The sequence below is a fragment of the Tursiops truncatus genome, chromosome 15 (assembly GCF_011762595.2).
Source record: "Tursiops truncatus isolate mTurTru1 chromosome 15, mTurTru1.mat.Y, whole genome shotgun sequence".
NCBI lineage: Eukaryota > Metazoa > Chordata > Mammalia > Artiodactyla > Delphinidae > Tursiops > Tursiops truncatus.
This window is the reverse complement of record NC_047048.1, coordinates 54,675,505-54,695,851: the sequence shown is the minus strand read 5'-3', so window position 1 is coordinate 54,695,851 and position 20,347 is coordinate 54,675,505. Positions and strand designations below refer to the sequence as shown.

Below are 20,347 nucleotides of genomic sequence, written 5' to 3'. Positions count from 1 at the left end.
AAACAGGTAGACGTACGTTTGGATCAATTTAGTAGAGGACTAGACAAATTAATCTCTGTACTTCTTTTATTATTATTCCTGTACTAATATTACTTTCTTCATTATTTGAAAACACATTTCATCTTAATGTCATTTTCCTTTAAAATCACAATAAAATTTTATCTCCTGCAAGGATGCAAAGTCTCTGACATCCCAAAATCCTTTCCACTGTTGTGATGGCCCCTTGATCCTCTCTGAACACAATACTACTCTGGCCTCTGAATTTACAAAGGCTGTGCCCCAAACTGGCTTCACAAATTCTGACCTCCACCCCATTCTGCAAGGGCTTGAGAGCCTCATGAAGTCTTTGCTCCAATCCATGAGCTCTCCTTCTTACCTCCAACACATACTCCTGTGATGTTAATCATATGCTCTCTTACTTTTTTAAACATTTCACATCCATTTCTCAAACTATATAAACCCGCTGAGATTATATTTCAATAAATTTTCACTCATGCACACCAAATAATGCAGTATTTCTAATATGCATACTTTGCTTTCTACCCCAAAACCACATGATCCAAACCTAAAACATAAAGGAGTAAATCACTTGTATCCAAATCTAAATTAACAGGACTCCACTGTCAACCTAGAGTACCAAACCAGGAATAATGTGAAAAAACAAAATGCAGTCAAGATGTGGTGAGTCAAGGCACAAAGGACAATGATGCTCCCTCAAGACTCATGAAACAGCGCCCCCCACAGGTCACGCAAGTTCTATCTGAGGCAGTACCTGCTTTACTTAAGGGGCACCGGCTGCAGGATTTAGGTGTACTGCCCTAGAAAGGGACAAGGCCTGGGGGAAAACTGTACCTTATCTGCCACTTATTCCCGTGACTGTCCCCATTCAGCATGGACTAGAAAATTGGTTGTGGTAACCCCTTAACTATGTGACCCCAAGAAACGGGTAGAGTGAGAACTCCATGTGTAAACATGCCAACGTACATGCACATGCAAGCACACACACTCCAGACAACACGGCCACGCACACCATATGAAAACATATGTATATTGTGAAACAATCTGAGTTAAGAAACTAGGATTGTATTCACCACCATTTATTTATCTAGTTCATAACTAAGTATAGAACACTATGGTAGTGCCAGAAATGCAATGAAGTCCTTGCCCTTAAGGGGCTTACAATCTTATTAGGGAAATATAACAGGCACATAAAAAGTGGGACTACAAGAAAGCATATGCTAAAGAATGCCACAAAAATTCAGAAGGCAGCATTGTATAAGAACACGGGTTTAGGAGTCACAAAGCCCAGTTCTAGTCCCAACCCGGTAAGTCAGTTAACTTGTCTGGGTTTAAAACCCAGGCTGAAAATAAAACTGGTAAGATTTAGAGGCTGTCTGTACTTGTTTGCATCATGAGCTGAGGAATGGTTTTTGGAAGAGGTGGCACCTGAGCTGAACGCAGAAGGAAGACAAGGAAAGCGGTGCTGAGGTAGGCCTAAGCATGGGCTTCAGAGGGGAGAAGAAAGACGAGTGTCACAAGGAGCAATGGGAGTGAGGTCACGGGTGGCTGTGGCTGCCCTCAGGCACCACTGACACAGCAATGAGCTGTAGTCCTCACATTTACATCCAGGCGGTTACAGTACGTAATTCCGGACAGTGGAATTATCAGAGAACAATGGCAGCATTTTATCAAACATTTCACTCAGTTTCCAGAAAATATAAAATAATTTAACATTATACCTCTACATTTAAAACTGACATCAATAAACTGTTCCAACTGCCAAATGTAAACCAATTCAAACTTTACATTCTTAGTAAACATAACTAAATCTCTTAATTCAAAAAGACATTTGATACAAATTATCCCCACAATTCCAAAGTTTAGTTTCTACTATGTTTCATGCACTGTGGAAATAAAAATTTGTAAGACAAGGTCCCTGCCCCTGAAGTGCCTGCAGCCTGGTGAGACAAACCTCAACTATGTCTACCTAAAGTGTGCTATGATACATGGCATGATCAAGGAATGAACATTGGGCCATGGAGTAGAAAAGGTGGATTCATCCCTTCTTAAGTTTTGGCAAGGGTGCAGCGGAGAGAGGTCAATGAATGGCTTAAGGAGAAATGAGTTTGGCAGGGAGAAAGTATCAAGGAAAAAGAAGGCTTCCAGGCAGAGGTCACATGGCTACAGACAGGAAGTAGTGTAGGAATATGGCGTGGCTAAGGCCTAGCACAGGTACAGTGTAGCTGGAGCAGAGTATACAAGGCAATAGCTAGTGATATGGAAGCCAGGACCTAGTCCTATAAAAACGAGAGCCACTGCTTGCTATGAGTTAATCATCCACTAACCCTGGTGTTTATAAGGTCAGGAAGAGACAGGAAAGAAACTGAGCAGTGAGGTCCTGTCCTTGTCAGAAGCAATGGCTGTAAGCTCTTCTCAGCAAATTACACAGTTCAGGAAACTGACCCCCACATCACTTCCTTTCCTGTTTTTTCATGATCTGCAGGTCTTCAAAATGGAGCTGGAACTGGAAAGGCACAGGGGAGGAGCAAACAAACACGACTTGAAATACACATATGGCTAATCAAGTTACTGTAAGGTAATGGTAATTGTACTGTACCAGGTCTGCAGATCAAGAAAAGTAATTCTTTTTCAGTTTTCTAAAAGTGCCTAATTCACATCAAGTGATGGAAAATCTCTTTCAACATGAGAAAAGTATATAAAACCCCTGCAGAAGACTCCATTTCCTAAACTATTTTCCATTAAATATCAGTGTTACAAACACAATACCATAGGCTTTTAAAGCCTATCTTCACACAATTTAGATCTGACCAAAGCTGCATTGCTTGGCTTAAAAAAATAAAAAGATACAAATATATAATCCAAGTTTCAGGTTCTCAGCTACTACCAAATCATGTCAATACATAAATAAACTGCCTAGTGAGGAACATGCAATAAAAGGTATATGCAAATAAGCCATCCTTGCAGAGTAGACACTAAATTCCAATTTCTCATAATAATAATATAGAACCAATGCTATAAAAGTAACACCTTCTTGAAATTTCATTTTATAATGAAGAAAATAAATCTGTGTGTTTTATTCAACATTCATTCATAAGTTACAATTATGCCAAAACAATCTGCTTCTAATGAAAGAAACCTTGGTATAATCCTAACAACATGCATATACATTTAATAGAATCTTCTGCATTTCTAAATAAATTACATGCATGATATTCATTAACCAATAAAGAATACCGATATAAGAATTCAGGACATTTATTTTTCTGCACAGAGATTTAACTACCGTACAACACACACACAAAACAAACCCATAAAGCAACGGTGTGTAACAGGTAGTGAGAGACACTTAAGCATATTTAAAATGCCTACAAATAGGCTTTTTTTTTCCTTTTTTTTTTTTTTAGGCAACAAATTATTTTTCTGTCCTTGACACCTTCTCACACTCACCTAGCACCACAGATGCAAGGACTTACAGTAAACGTGTACTATCTCATGCTTAAAACAAAAAGCATGCATTCAACAGAATTTATACATTATCATCTACTGTACTAAGTCTTCAATCCATTCTTTTAATACTTTATACATTAAGTTACCCTGCAGCTTTTTGAAATTTTAGTATTTATGCAAAACAACTTTTGAAAGATTTATGAAACAAGTTTTCAAGGATCACCTCTAGGCTATTTACACAGGCATTGGTTTGGTTAAGTGGGGAAATGGCAGCAGCCTCAAGGTTCATACTGAATGAAAATGGTGTGAATGTCAATTCATGTCAAAAATACACAGATGGCACAAAGGTTTGTGCAGTTGGAATCACCAGTGCAAATGCATGCATTTGAGGTACTTATTTTTCCCATGGTCAGGTATAATTATGCATAGTCATGTTCCTTGAGTGCTAAATATTTCAGACCTGATCAAATGAAAAGCTGTAATAAGTGTCAATATGAGATATTTGTATAGTTAATTTCAAAGTGTTATGTTTTTAATGAATATTTGTTTAACATTATAACTTACATATTTAGTTTAAAATATTTACCAACCAATAAAGTTTTTCATTGTAAAGAGACTGACTGGTAATTATACCTGGCCAAGTGATTTAAATAGAATACTTGAAATTCTAGCAAGAACTGTAGTGAAATATTAAAATACTTCATTATTGCTTCACTGGACTGAAAACCTAAAAGGCATAGATAAACAATGCTCAGTGATGAAAAGTGAATACCCAGAACAGCGATGCATGCCCCGAATGGTCTCCACCCAATAAACACTAAGCATTCTCCACATTATCTATGCCATTGGCATCCACATGGATGTCAGGCTCCCCACAAAAAGACGAGGGGACAAAGCGGCTAACAGTGGGACACAAACAGCTCTTAAGCTCTGGCAATTCTTGCTTCAGACGTTCCAACTGCTCCACTTGGAATATATTTGGCTGTTCAGGCATCCAATCATATATCCTGTGATGAAAAAAACACAAAACATAAAATATGGTAATTTTATGGTTTACTTAGGACCTGGCTTAACTTTTTCAGGAGAATTTGCTTACCGAATGCCTAAAACACCTATACTACAGAGTCCTCTTATTTTTTCTTTAAAAGATATAAGCATCAGTTCTATTCAAAAATATTTCTCTTCTCCCAGTCTTTCCAATAATCCAGAATAGCATCACTGCCTTTTGTACCCCTGAAGCAAAAGAGCTGATTATAAATTGATAGAATGTGAAATCTGTAGCTTATTAGTGATTCTTCAAGTATCTTTTCTCCAAGTTAATCAATCAGCAATGCCTCATTTGACGGAAGGAAAGTTACTACACAGTAGAGCTGGAATTCATATCCAGTTCTGACTTCAAAGCACTGAAGATCAAGATGAAAAGGACTGCCCGGGACTTCCGTGGAAGTCCCAGTGGTTAACACTCCGAGCTTCCGGATTGGTTCAAGATGGTGGAGGAGAAGGACGTGCACTCACTCTCTCTTGCGACAGCACCAGAAGTACAACTAACTGCTGAACAATTCTCAACAGGAAGACACTGGAACTCACCAAAAACGACACCCCAAAGACAAAAGAGAAGCTGCAATGAGATGGTAGGAGGGGCTCAATCACAATGAAATCAAATCCCATAATCGCTGGGTGGGCGACTCACAAACTGAACAATTACACCACAGAAGTCCACCCACTGGAGTGAAGGTTCTGAGCCCCATGTCAGGCTTCCCAACCTGGGGGTCTGGCAACGAGAGAAGGAATCCCCTGAGAATCAGACTTTGAAGGCCAGCGGGATTTGACTGCAGGACTTTGACAGGACTGGGGAAACAGAGACTCCACTCTTGGAGGGCACACACAAAGTAGTGTGCGCACAAGGACCCAGGGGAAACTAGCAGTGACCTCACAGGAGACTGAATCAGACCCACCTGCTAGAGTTGGGAGGGTGTCCTGCAGAGGCGGGGCGGGTGGCTGTGGCTCACCACGGGGACAGGATACTGGGAGCAGAAGTTCTGGGAAGTACTCATTGGTGTGAGCCCTCACAGAGCCCACAATTAGCCGCACCAAAGAGCCTGTAGGCTCCAGTGCTGGGCGGACTCAGGCCAAACAACCAACAGAGAGGGAACTCAGCACCACCCATCAGCAAACAAGTGGATTAAAGTTTTACTGAGCTCTGCCCACCAGAGCAAAACCCAGCTCACTAGTCCCTCCCATCAGGAAGCTTGCACAAGCCTCTTAGATAGCCTCACCCACAAGAGGCAGACAGCAGAAGCAAGAAGAACTACAATCCTGCAGCCTGTGGAAGAAAAACCAATATCAAAGAAAGACAGACAAAATGAAAAGGCAGAGGACTATGTCCCAGTTGAAGGAACAAGATAAAACCCCCGAAAAACAATTTAATGAAGTGGAGACAGGCAACTGTCCAGAAAAAGAATTCAGAATAATGATAGTGAAGATGATCCAGGACCTTGGAAAAAGAATGCAGGCAAAGATTCAGAAGATGCAAGAAATGTTTAACAAAGACCTAGAAGAATTAAAGAACAAACAAACAGAGATGAATACAGTAACTGAAATGAAAAATACACTAGAAGGAATCAATACCAGAATAACTAAGGCAGAAGAACAGATACGTGACCTAGAAGACAGAAGGGTGAAACTCACTGCCGCGGAACAGAATAAAGAATGAGAAGAAATGAAGACAGCCTAAGAAACCTCTGGTACAACATTAAACGCAACAACATTCTTATTATAGGGGTCCCAAAAGGAGAAGAGAGAGAGAAAGGACCCGAGAAAATATCTGAAGAGATTATAGTCGAAAACTTCCCTAACATGGGAAAGGAAACAGCCTCCCAAGTCCAGGAAGCACAGAGAGTCCCAGGCAGGATAAACCCAAGGAGAAACACGCCAAGACACATAGTAATCAAATTGACAAAAATTGACAAAATTTAAAAATTTAAAAATTGACAAAAATTAAAGACAAAGAAAAATTATTAAAAGCAACAAGGGAAAACTGACAAATAACATACAAGGGAACTCCCATAAGGTTAACAGCTGATTTCTCAGCAGAAACTCTGGAAGCCAGACGGGAGTGCCACGATATGTTTAAAGTGATAAAAGGGAAGAACCTACAAGCAAGATTACCCAGCAAGGATCTAATTCAGATTTGACAGAGAAATCAAAAGCTTTACAGACAAGCAAAAGCTAAGAGAATTCAGCACCACCAAACCAGCTCTACACAAAGGGTAAAGGAACTTCTCTAAGTGGGAAACATAAGAGAACAAAAGGACCAACAAAAACAAACCCATAACAATTAAGAAAATGGTAATAGGAACATACATATCGATAATTACCTTAAATGTAAATGGATTAAATGCTGCAAGCAAAAGACACAGGCTTGCTGAATAGATAAAAAATACAAGACTATATATATGCTGCCTACAGGAGACCCACTTCAGACCTAGGGACACATACAGACTGAAAGCGAGGGGATGGAAAAAGATATTCCATGCAAATGGAAATCAAAAGAAAGCTGGAGGAGCAATACTCATATCAGATAAAATAGACTTTAAAATAAAGAATGTTACAAGAGACAAGGAAGGACACTACATAATGATCAAGGGATCAATCCAAGATCAATTACAAATATATACGCACCCAACATAGGAGCACCTCAATACGTAAGGCAACTGCTAACAGCTATAAAAGAGGAAATCAACAGTAACACAGTAATAGTGGGGGACTTTAACACCTCACTTACATCAATGGATAGATCATCCATTCAGAAAATTAATAAAGAAACACAATAGGCCAGATAGATTTAATTGATATTTATAGGACATTCCATCTGAAAACAGCAGATTACACTTTCATTTCAAGTGCACATGGAACATTCTGAAGGATAGATCACATCTTCGGTCATAAATCACACCTTGGTAAATTTAAGAAAACTGTAATCATATCAAGCATCTTTTCCGACCATAACACTATGAGATTAGAAATTAGAGGGAAAATATGTAAAAGCCATAAACACACAGAGGCTAAATACTAGTAAATAAACAAGAGATCACTGAAGAAATCAAAGAGGAAATCAAAAAATACATACAGACAAATGAAAACAAAAACATGACGATCCAAAACCTATGGGATGCAGCAAAAACAGTTCTAAGAGGGAAGTTTATAGCAATATATCCCACCTCAAGAAACAAGAAAAATCTCAAATAAACATCTAACTTTTTACCTAGAGGAACTAGAGAAAGAAGAACAAACAAAACCCAGTTAGTAGAAGGAAATAAATCATTAAGATCAGAGCAGAAATAAATGAAATAGAAACAAAACAATAGCAAAGGGCTTCCCTGGTGGTGCAGTGGTTGAGAGTCCACCTGCTGATGCAGGGGACATGGGTTCGTGCTCCGGTCTGGGACGATCCCACATGCCATGGAGCGGCTGGGCCTGTGAGCCATGGCTGCTGAACCTGTGCATCCAGAGCCTGTGCTTAACAGGAGAGGTCACAACAGTGAGAGGCCCGCATACCACAAAAAAAAAAAAAAAAAAAGCAAAGATTAATAAAACTAAAATCTGGTTCTTTGAGAAGATAAAACAACCTTGATAAACCTTTAGCCAGACTCATCAAGAGGGAGAGGATTCAAATCAATAAAATTAGAAATGAAAAAGGAGAAGTTACAACGGACACCACAGAAATAAAAAGCATCATGAGACTACTACAAACAACTATATGCCAATAAAACTGACAACCTGGAGGAAATGGACAAATTCTTAGAAAGGTATAACCTTCCAAGACTAAACCAGGAAGAAACAGAAAATATGAACAGACCAATCACAAGTAATGAAATTGAAAGTGTGATTAAAAATCTTCCAAGAAACACAAGTCCAGGACCAGATGGCTTCTATCAAACATTCAGAGAAGAGCTAACACCCATCCTTCTCAAACTCTTCCAAAAACCTGCAGAGGAAGGAACACTCCCAAACTCATTCTATGAGGCCACCATCACCCTGATACCAAAACCAGACAAGGGTATTACAAAAACAGAAAATTACAGACCAATATCACTGATATAGATGCAAAAATCCTCAACAAAATACTAGCAAACAGAATCCAACAAAACATTAAAAGGATCATACACCATGATCAAGTGGGATTTATCCCAGGGATGCAAGGATTCTTCAATATATGCAAATCAATCAATGTGACACATCATATTAACTAATTGAAGGAGAAAAGCCATATGATCATCTCAATAAATGCAGGAAAAGCTTTTGCAAAATTCAACACCCATTTATAATAAAAACTCCAGAAAGTGAGCATAGAGGGAACCTACCTCAACATAATAAAGACCATATATGACAAACCCATAGCAAACATCATTCTCAATGGTGAAAAACTGAAAGCATCTCCTCTAAGATCAGGAACAAGACAAGGATGTCCACTCTTGCTACTTTTATTCAACATAGTTTTGGAATTCCTAGCCATGGCTATCAGAGAAGAAAACGAAATAAAAGGAATCCAAATCGGAAAAGAGAAGTAAAACTGTCACTGTTTGCAGATGACATGATACTACACACAGAAAATCCTAAAGATGTCACCAGAAAACTATCAGGGCTAATCAATGAGTTTGTTAAAGTAGCAGGATACAAAATTAATGTACAGAAATCTCTTGTACTCCTATACACTAATGATGAAAAAATCAGAAAGAAATTAAGGGAACAATCCCATTCACCACTGCAACAAAAAGAATAAAATACCTAGGAATAAATCTACCTAAGGAGGCAAAAGACTTATACTCACAGAACTATATGACAGTGATGAAAGAAATCAAAGACAACACAAACAGATGGTAAGATATACCATGTTCTTGGATTGGAAGAATCAATATTGTCAAAATGACTGTAGTACCCAAAGAAATCCACGGATTCAGTACAATCCCTATCAAATTACCAGTGACATTTTCTACAGAACTAGAACAAAAAATCTTAAAATCTGTATGGAGACACAAAAGACCCCGAATAGCCAAAGCAATCTTGAGGGGAAAAAATGGAGCTGGAGGAATCAGACTCCCTGACTTCAGACTATACTACAAAGCTACAGTAATCAAGACAATATGGTACTGGCACAAAAACAGAAATACAGATAAATGGAACAGGACAGAAAGCCCAGAGATAAACCCACACACCTATGGTCAACTAATCTATGACAAAGGAGGCAAGGATATACAATGGAGAAAAGACACAGTGTCTTCAATAAGTGGTGCTGGGAAAACTGGACAGCTGAATGTAAAAGAATGAAATTAGAACACTCCCTAACACCCTACACAAAAATAAACTCAAAAAGGAATAAAGACGTAAATGTAAGACCAGACACTATCAAACTCTTAAAGGAAAACATAGGCAGAACACTCTATGACATAAATCACAGCAAGACCCTTTTTGACCCACCTCCTAGAGAAATGGAAATAAAAACAAAATAAATAAATGGGACTTAATGAAACTTCAAAGCTTTTGCACAGCAAAGGAAACAAGAAACAAAACAAAGAAACAACCCTCAGAATGGGAGAAAATATTTGCAAATGAAGCAACTGATAAAGGATTAATCTCCAAGATTTACAAGCAGCTCATGCAGCTCAATATCAAAAAAACAAACAACCCAATCCAAAAATGGGCAGAAGACCTAAACAGACATTTCTCCAAAGAAGACATACAGATTGCCAACAAACACATGAAAGGATGTGCAACGTGACTAATAATTAGAGAAATGCAAATCAAAACTACAATGCTGTATCACCTCACACCAGTCAGAATGGTCATCAAAAAATCTACGAACAATAAATGCTGGAGAGGGTGTGGAAGAAAGGGAACCCTCTTGCACTGTTGGTGGGAATGTAAATTGATACAGCCACTATGGAGAACAGTATGGTGGTTCCTTAAAAAAACTAAAAATAGAACTATCATATGACCCAGCAATCCCACTACTGGGCATATACCCAGAGAAAACCATAATTAAAAAAAAACATGCACCCCAATGTTCACTGCAGCTCTATTTACAATAGCCAGGACATAGAAACAACCTAAGTGTCCATCGACAGATGAATGGGTAAAGAAAATGTGGCACATATATACAATGGAATATTACTCAGAGATAAAAAGGAACAAAATTGGGTCATTTGTAGAGACGTGGATGGACCTTGAGACTGTCATACAGTGTGAAGTTAAGTCAGAAAGAGAAAAACAAATATCATATATTAATGCATATATGTGAAATCTAGAAAAATGGTACAGATGAACCTGTTTTCAGGGCAGAAATAGAGACACAGATGTAGAGAACAAACGTATGGACACCAAGGGGTAAAGCAGGGTGGAGGGGGGTGAATTGGTAGATTGGGATTTACATATATTCACTAATATGTATAAAACAGATAATAAGGAAATAAATAAATAAAATACCCACCCCCGCAAAAAAAAGACTCCAAGCTTCCACTGCAGTGGGCACGGGTTTCATCCTTGGTTGGGCAACTAAGACCCTGCACGCCATGTGGTGCCGCCAAAAAAATAATAATGAAATAAAGTAAAATAAAATAAAGGACTTCTCACCAGTGTGAAAATTATCCTAAAGCTATGCAGTACTGGCAGGTGTACCTAGAGTTGAGAGTCCAGAAAAAGCCCCAAGTGACAATGGCAGCACTAGCATTGCCTATCAGCAGAGAAAGGAAGGTCTTTCATGCTTTAAATGTGAAAGCCAGACAATTTATGTGAGGAACTAACTCTTTATGACCTCACAGTAGGGAATAATTTCTTAAACAAGATTTTTAAAGTACTGATTCTATTAAGTATTTGACTATTCTAATATAAAGACTTTCTGTTAAAGACATACATAAGAGAATGAAAAGTTACCTCTGGGTCAAGGTATCAGACAGAACAAAAGCATCTAAGTTCACCCCCTATATTGTGTTAAAAAAATAAAATAAAGGTATTAAAAGAAAATTCACTGAACATGAGAAGAACCAAAGAGACAGTACAACAGAATTTTGGAAGCTAGAAAACAGATGGATTAAGTAATAACAAAGTGTTTCAGTTAGCAGAATGGATAGGTCAAACCACAAGCCAGTAGTTGAAAAAATGAAAAGGGTGAGTTAAAAGCAGCCCCAAACTTCTGTAGATCTTGGGGGGGAAGGAAGGGGCTCAAAGAGGGACAATGAGATGAAGGCTTGAGCAGCAGCAAGTGGTTCCCTTCCTCTTACTCCCTGCTGTGGAGGCTGCTCTTACCCCACTTGGTTGAGGTTTATTTCCAGAATTAAACAGGAAATCTGGAATGGAGGACAAGACCAGGTTAGAGAGTTTGGGGCATTTTATAAAATGGCCATCAGCATCAGGGATATTAGAGATGGTACAAATACAACACATGCTAAATACAGACATGCCCTCCTTCCCCCATCTCTCTTCCCACACTTGACTCCAAGAAACCAGACCTGTATCCTCTAAGAATATATTATAGCGTCTTCTACGAGGAATCTGACTAGTCAAAAAGCAAAGTTTTTTAATCTACTGACAGATGTATGACCAAACAGGTCACCCAGATCACCCCATAGTAAAACCCCATAAGCCCTATTCACATGCTCAGAGCTTCCAACAAGCTTTTTAGATCTTAATTCCTTATCGTAAGAAGCAGCCAAGAATTTCTAAATATCTGAGGAAAGCTTCTAACAGGTAAGGTAGTAAGCAAAAGAAAATTTTTTTTAAAAAAGTTCCTTAATGCCTTCAAATAGTACTTTCATCAAATGAGAACAGGATTTTTTAACTATATATAGAAAAAAGAGAATCCAGAGAAAAAAGGACAGTTCTTGAAAATTAAAAACACAATAGCAGATATGAAAAACTCAATAGCATGAGTGGAAGATAAGTTTGAGGAAATCTTTGAAAGTGGAAAAGACAAAGATAGAAAATATGAGAAAAGATAAAGAACTTTAAGTCTCGTCCAGGAGTGTATAATATACAACAAAAGGATTCTATAAAGAAAAAAAAAACAAACTCAGAAAAATGGAAGAAATAAAAATCAAAGAAATAATTCACTAACTATTCCACATCTTCAAGGACATGTATCAATAGACTAAAAGGGCTACCAAGTGTCCAGCACGATGGGTAAAACCAGACCCACAAGACCATCTCTATGAAAGTTTAGAACACTGGTGATGAGAAGAATCTCCAAACTTCCAGAGAAGAAACAAAGAAATCACATGTGAGGGAGTAGGAATCAACATGGTTTCACATTCCTTAACAGCACAATGGAATTGTGAAGAGGATGGAGAAATGCTTTTAAAAGTCTAAAGGAAAATGATTTCTAACATGGAATTTTATGCCTGGCCACAATGCTTCCAGACACACAAGACCTCAAAAACATTTACTTTCCATCCTTTCTCAAGAAGATACTGAGGGATGTGTTCCATAAAAATGACAGTAAAGTAAAAGAAAAAGATTTGGACTACAGGACACAGAAGGTCTGACACAAGAACTGTAGCTCAGCATGGCAGCTGTGCCCAAAGAAGTCAAACAATATGTACTGGAGGAGCCTGCATGGGTGGGCAGGTATGCTCAGGGCTATCACTCCAGGAGGGCCCCTGCCCACCCTACCAGCTTTGAAACCTACAGACAGAGTGCCCTGAGCCATTTAACATGTGTTGATTCAGTGTCCACTCTACCTGACAGGTTTATTATGGGTGGCCTACTCCTGAGAACTGGTAGGAGGCTCCAATGAGCATTGAACAGCCCACTCCATGTACCCATATTCCTGCTGTACTTCCAATGCCTGACCCACGGACGGATGTCTTGTCATGCTGAGCTAGAGACCTAGTGGGTCACAAAATCAGTTCAGAAAGTTAAGAAAAGCATTGAAATAGGTGTGAGCCAGTGGCACAATCATTTAAAAAGCACACACATATAAATAAAATATTCAAGGGGCATTATCTTTTTAATTTAGTTTCAGGTACACACTTGTAGATATACATATCTATGTGTGCACTGGGCTGCAACGTGAAATGCATTTCTAACTGATTTTGGGGTCAAAAGGTTTAAGTCACTGCCCTAAAGAAACTTATACACGTACCACAGGACAGCTGGTCAACGATGTTTACAGCAAACACTGTAATAGCAAAAACCTGAAAAAAAAAAAAAAAGGGCTTCCCTGGTGGTGCAGTGGTTGAGAGTCCACCTGCCGATGCAGGGGACACGGGTTCGTGCCCTAGTCCAGGAAGATCCTACATGCTGAGGAGTGGCTGGGCCCGTGAGCCATGGCTGCTGAGCCTGCGCATCGGGAGCCTGTGCTCCACAACGGGAGAGGCCACAACAGTCAGAGGGCAGCATACCGCAAAACAAAAACAAACAAACAAAAACCTGGCAACCACCTCAGTGTTCTCCAATAGTAGAATAAATTGTGGTAGAATCATACAGCCAGGAAGATGAATAAAGTACAGCTAAACGTAACAAATGGATTGATTTTAAGAATATAACAAGTAGGAAAAGAGTACAAATAAAGCTTAAAGCCATGAAAAACTAAATGTTATATTGTTTAGTGATAGATATAAGAATTTAAAAACTTTTAAAAGAGAGTAATTGCTTGCTTGTCAGTTATATCTATGGGAGGAGGTAGGGGCATAGAATTAGAGAGGAGAACACAGGGGAGTTCAAATCTAATAATAATGTTCTTTAAATGTGGGTGTCTGTTACTGAATTTTTAAAAATAATTTGAGCAGACACAGTATAGAAAGAGGAAACATTGCTCAATTTACTCTACGAGGCAAGTATTATCCTCATGCCAAAATTAGACAACAACCATTTGATAAAGGTAAATTAAAGGCCACCTTACTCATTACTACAAATGCAGAAATTCCAAATATCAGCAAATCAAGCATAGCAGCTTATAATATATCACAAAACCATGATTAAATGCAAAATCTGTGTTAATGCCTTTGTAAAAGAGAACAAATTGGTTTTTGATAAACTAAAACACATCACAATGCTCCCACATGTAAAATGAAACAAAGGTTCTTCTGAATCACTATCATTCAAACCTTCTATAGGTCTAAATTTGGTAATGAAAAAGTAATAGCATAAGCACCTTAAGTACCAAGAAATAGTTCCAAAAAATATTAGGGCACAGGAATTCAGCTAGAGACAATGGAAGGGATAGGTGTAAGGGACTGCTACTTTGTTTTTTTAAATTTTTTTTTTGGCTGCACCTCACGGCTTGTGGCATCTTAGCTTCCCAACCAGAGACTGAACCCGGGCCCTCAGCAGTGAAAGCACAGAGTCCTAACCACAGACCGCCAGGGAATTCCCAGGACTGTTGGTTTTTACTGTTAGTCTTGTAGAACTATTTGAAGTATATACACACACACACAACACACACATAAGTGTGGCTGATTATATATACATATGTAGTTCTTTGACTAAAATTGAAAAAAGAAGAAAAAACTTCCAAGGATAATAAAGACTGACTTGACTCTAACACAGTCCACCTCTCCTCTCATCAGGTCTGAACAGAAGGCCAGTGCTGGGCTGCCTCCTCAACATCCTCCACACCCTCAACACAGTCCTGCCCTGGTGCCTGCTTGCACCTCTGCCTAAAACGCAAATCCTGTCAAAGCTGATTTAACCCCCCCCACCCCACCCCACCCCTGCCCAAATCCAACTCAATCCTTCCTCTTTAAAATTATTCTTGTTGACCCTGAGCCAGGAAGAACTCACTTTCTTTAGGGCCTTTTGTATCACATAGTATCTTCCTGTTCTCCCTGCAAGGTCAGTGTTTGGCTACAACCAAGTAAGGCCCTTTAGTGAAGGATCTAACTAAAATTTGTATACCCTACAACTGCCATACCTGGTATAATCTCACAATATACTTTTCTTGCCTGAAAATATTTGCAATCATCCCTTCCTCCTCCTCCAAGAAAGAAATATTCTCCCAAAATTTGCTAAATAAAGCACTTCCATCAAATTGTAATTTAAAAATTTTAATTTTCCTTTAATAAGTTGGAAACGTCTATTAAAAGGAGCTATGGGGCTTCCCTGGTGGCGCAGTGGTTGGGAGTCCGCCTGCCGATGCAGGGGACACGGGTTCGTGCCCTGGTCCGGGAGGATCCCACGTGCTGCGGAGCGGCTGGGCCTGTGAGCCATGGCGGCTGGGCCTGCGCGTCCGGAGCCTGTGCTCCGCGATGGGAGGGGCCACAACAGCGAGAGGCCCGTGTACCGCAAAAAAAAAAAAAAAAAGAGCTATGAATCATGCCACTTAAAGCAGTATTAACCAAACACTTTAAAAGGCAGGCATTATCTGGGTGGCAGTTTTAAAACCAGACTAATTCAGACAAAAAAGTTGGGGTGGGGAAAAGCTTTATTAAGAAAGTGATATAACTGTATAGAACAAACAGTAATATAAACTAAATCCAACGACTGTATTTTTTAAAGCAGGCCTGGTAACAATTTCATCACTTACTCTTTGTATGATGCTGCTCAAGCATTAGCAAGCCCATTAATCCCCTCAGCAGGACAAATGACATTCCCTCTAACCCAAAATTTCTTTACGCTGAGCAACCTTTTCATCTCTCTGAGATCTCAGACTTACATCCTAAACACCCAGGGAGTTTATTTAAAAAGAAAAGATTAGTTCAACAAATATTTGAGCTTCTACATCTAACCTCTGGTGATACAGCAGTGCACAAAACAGGCAAAGTCTTGCCCTCATGGAGCTTCTGTTTTTGGGGGTGTGTTGGGGGTGGGATGGGAAAGGAGGTTGGGGAGAAAATAAGTAAAATATAGTATGTATATGGATATATCACGTGGTGGTAAATGTATGGAGAAAAGTCAGGAAGTGCACTGTGAGTAGAGGTTTTGATTTGAATTAGGATATTCGGGGAAGGCCCTACTAAGAAGGTGACATTTTAGTCTTTCCTGACATCTTTATCAGAAGAGAAACAGCAGGAGGCCAATTAGGGGTGGGGGCGGGGATCATCTCACGTAGGGCCTTGTAAGGATGTGGGATTTTACACTAGGAGACACAGAATAGGGGGGGAAGGTTAAGCAGTAACATGATCTGACTTCAGTTTTCAGTCCTGCCCGCCCCCATAATGGACAGCAGGGTGTATGAGTGGACGCAGTCCCAGTAAGCAGGTTACTTTCATAATCCACCTGAGGAACGATGTGGCTTAGTGGAGAGTGACAACAGTAAAGGATTCAGGATATATTTCGAAGACAGAATCAACATGATTCTGATTTTGTCTGATTGGATTTGGGTATGAGATAAAGAACACAATCATGAAAGACTCCAGGGATCTGGCCTCAGAAACTGGAAAGAAAGTTGTCATTTATACTGAAATCAGGAAGTCTATAGGAAGAATAGGCGTTGATAGATGGATATAAAAGTTTAGAGGTCAGGGGAAAAGCTTGAGTTGGGGATATACAAAAGTAGGAAAAGGCACAGAACTGGATGAGATCACCAAGAAAGTTGGTGTAGATAGAGAAGAGGTCTAGGGCGGCCACCTTCACCCGCAAGATGACTCAATACATCTGGGTTAGGGCCCAGTCATCTGAATTTTTAAACAAGCTTCCCAAGTGACTGTGGTATAACTTCAAAATTTGAAAAATTCCACTGACAAATGTTAAGATATTTCTACTTTTTTTCTAACAATCCATTAAAATTTTTCATGAAAAACAAATACCTATCATAAATTAGACCATTAACTCCAAATTCCTTTAATTTCTTTCTGTTTTCAGGATCATTGGTATCATCACCCCAGCAGAATATGACCAGTCCCTTAGCTTTTGCCTCTTGAATATAGGATGGGTTTCTGAGAAGGTCTTCAGTATGTGCATTTATCCCCTAAAAGAAGAAAGATAAGTTACTCATGAAAGAGAAACTTATTATATGTATAAAATACATAACTAATAAGAACCTGCTGCAAAGCAGAATGGACAGGGAAAGAAAACGTTAGAATTTTTTCTTCCAATTTATGCGATCAAACAAGTTTACAATCTAACCGTTTTAGATGATTCATAAAACCCACTCAGAAAACTAAACTACAAAACTTACTTAACCTAGGCCTGCAAGAAAATCTTTGTTGGTGGTGATCATTTAACTGTTTTTCAGTCTGAGATTTAATATCCTCATTTTAGGTAGAGCTACCTGCTCATTATACATAGGTCAAAACTAACCAAGTAGATGTTAAATTAATATATAACTTTATTTACTAGTGCTCTAAAACATTTTTAAAAAACAAATATTAAAATATTCAACCACAGCTTACCAGTAGATTTTCAAACTGTGCAAAGCTCATTGCAATGGGGGTTGTCCGAGATCTGAGGTCCATGAGTTCAGGGTAAATATCAGATTTCCCCTGAGTCAAAAATAATATGGGATATTTGTTCTGCTTTTGCCGAACCCTGAAAAAGACAGTTTAAAAAATACTTTTCATTGGGGAGATAACCATAACATATTGTTTTGAAATTTTAGAAAATACTAAAAATATAAAGAAACAAAATTTTAAAAGCATACTCATTACTGAGATATAACCACCATTAATGTGTATTGCCTTTTAGTCAAAAAAAGAAAAATTTAAATTATTCTATACAAGAGTTAAAATATTCTCAGAAATGGGCAAAAAGAAATCCCTTGAGGGCTTACAATTTGGTAAGGAGGATATTATACATCTGTAAAATGAAACACAAGGCATGAGGTGCTATAACCCAGCGGGTGTGGAGGCCATCCCAGTAGAGAATATATACAATGGGACTGAGAAGACAAATCAAGGGTGAAGTCTGGGAACTTCCCCACCTCCAACTACAATCTCTGTGCCCTTAGTCCTAGCTACAGTCTAAGCATATAGGAGAAAAAAACTGAATTACTCACATTGTGCAAATATCTGCATCAAATGAAGAAAATACTATTCTCCTCTTCCCAGAATTTTCTAAGACAGTTTTTAAAATTATATCCAAAAACAGATTCATGTCAAAATATGTTGATAAGTTACCATCCCATATTCCATCCTATATAGAAGAATAGGAAAACAAAAGTCATTAAATACCTTAGAATCACAGTGCTAGGAAAAATTCTCGAGAACATTTAGTCCAACTCTTATTTTACAGATGAGAAAGCAAAGGCCTGTGTGAATTATTATCATAATCAGGTATAGAGACACTTATATACAAAGCAATTATAACATCAAAAGACTTTTGCTTTAATAAGGTTAACAAAATAAAAACTAAAACTCTGGAAATTTGAAATCTACCATGACTTTAAAATATTTTTATGCTATCTTCATAAACTATAAGTGGACAAAAAGACTCCACTTCGTTTGCTAACTCACTACCCCAAAAACCCTGGTAATTAAGAATTACCAGTTAAAAATCTCATTCTTTGAGTCTTAGGCATATCAAGTGCCCTCAATAAATAATAAAAATAATTTTCTAATTATAGCTAAGATACCAAGAGCCCTATTGATATTCAAATATTAAAAATTTTAAGTATTAGTCATTACAATAATTCTAAAAGTTCTGAAAACTAAAAATCACCTACTAGAAAAATCATGGTTGTGCACTTGCATGTTATATGTTAGCCAGGACCGGCTTATCATAAATAGCTACATAGAAGACATGCTTTAAGGGCAGTTATAGATTATTCTGACCAGAACAAATACCAGGACTGCCCAATCATGATGCCTGGATTAACTACTTCCAATGTCCCCCCACCCCAATCAGCCCTCTTACCATGCAGCCTTATCCATTTACACATATCCCCATCTGATACATCCAAGTTGTTTTCCTCGACTAAAAGACTGTTAAGTTTCAGGAAGGCAAGGCTTTATTCTGTTTTCTTCACTACGTAAGCACAGAACTCAGAAAATGCCTGGCGCATAGCAGCTTTTCAATAATTATTGAACAAAAGAATGACTAAATTTCAGAGTGATTTAAAACATGTCTGCAGAAATTTCTTTTCCTGATTAATTATTACTAGCTACTGCCACTTAACAGAAAACTGCTTAGGCACTTATTTAAGGTATATATTGAGACGGGGGTTAAAAAAAAAAAAACCAAAAAACTAATCAGAGTTATAAAGTTCTGACTGGCCACAGTTCTCACTGTTCACTTTATAAGTGTGCCCAGAAACCATCCATATTAATGTGCACATGAGACACATGTAAATTAGAATTTCTACTATAATACATTCATCACTACTTTTAAGAACTTAAATATTAGTGTAAGTGTAAGATATACTTTACTTCAAAGTTCCAACAAGCACTGTGCTTGCTGGAAGAAGCCACAATTTCAGTTTCATTTATTCCATTAAAACAAAGAGACAGGAATGAATGCATTTAAAGAAACGGGGGAGGGAGGAACGAAGAATGTGCCACATGGAAAATGACTTACCCTTTGTTGGCAGATCCATTTTATTTCTATGTTAAACCCTACATCTTCTGGCAAAGACTCTAAAACCTAGAGTTGTGTTTGTTGGTGGTAAATTTTGTTTCATTTTTGGTGAGATGAATGGTAGAATAAGAAGGAAAAAAGAAAAATGGATTAATTACAAAAAGCAAACTATAAGAAAACATATCACTAGTAAGGATAAAGTGTTTTGTGCCTTCAGCAAAAACCACTATCTTTTCTTATACTCAAACTGACAACCTGGTTGATGATTAAGTTGAATAAGAAAGTCAAAAGAAATTAAATAGCAAAGGCAGTAGTCTTTAGCAATATCTGTGATAATCTATCACTACTAACCGCAAAGATGATCCTGACCTAAAATCCTTTTCACCATCACTACTGAACAGCTAAAGTGAGCAGTAATAAGATAGGCAGCCTCATG

The 20,347-nt window shown here is 38.3% G+C and overlaps 1 protein-coding gene across 2 annotated transcripts in view; it reads right to left on the bottom strand.

Moving 5' to 3' along the window:
* Positions 1–1,079: 1,079 nt before the first annotated feature.
* Positions 1,080–20,347, bottom strand: part of GPCPD1 (glycerophosphocholine phosphodiesterase 1) — a 63,250-nt gene continuing 43,982 nt past the window's right edge. For both annotated transcript variants that reach the window (XM_004321881.3, XM_019941465.3), the window contains 5 exons: positions 19,912–19,977; positions 18,395–18,531; positions 17,793–17,928; positions 17,208–17,368; positions 1,080–4,475 (listed from right to left, as the gene is read on the bottom strand). In XM_004321881.3, the coding sequence (XP_004321929.1) occupies positions 4,286–4,475; positions 17,208–17,368; positions 17,793–17,928; positions 18,395–18,531; positions 19,912–19,977 (690 nt within the window). In that variant the 3' untranslated portion in view covers positions 1,080–4,285. The remainder of the gene's footprint in view (positions 4,476–17,207; positions 17,369–17,792; positions 17,929–18,394; positions 18,532–19,911; positions 19,978–20,347) is intronic.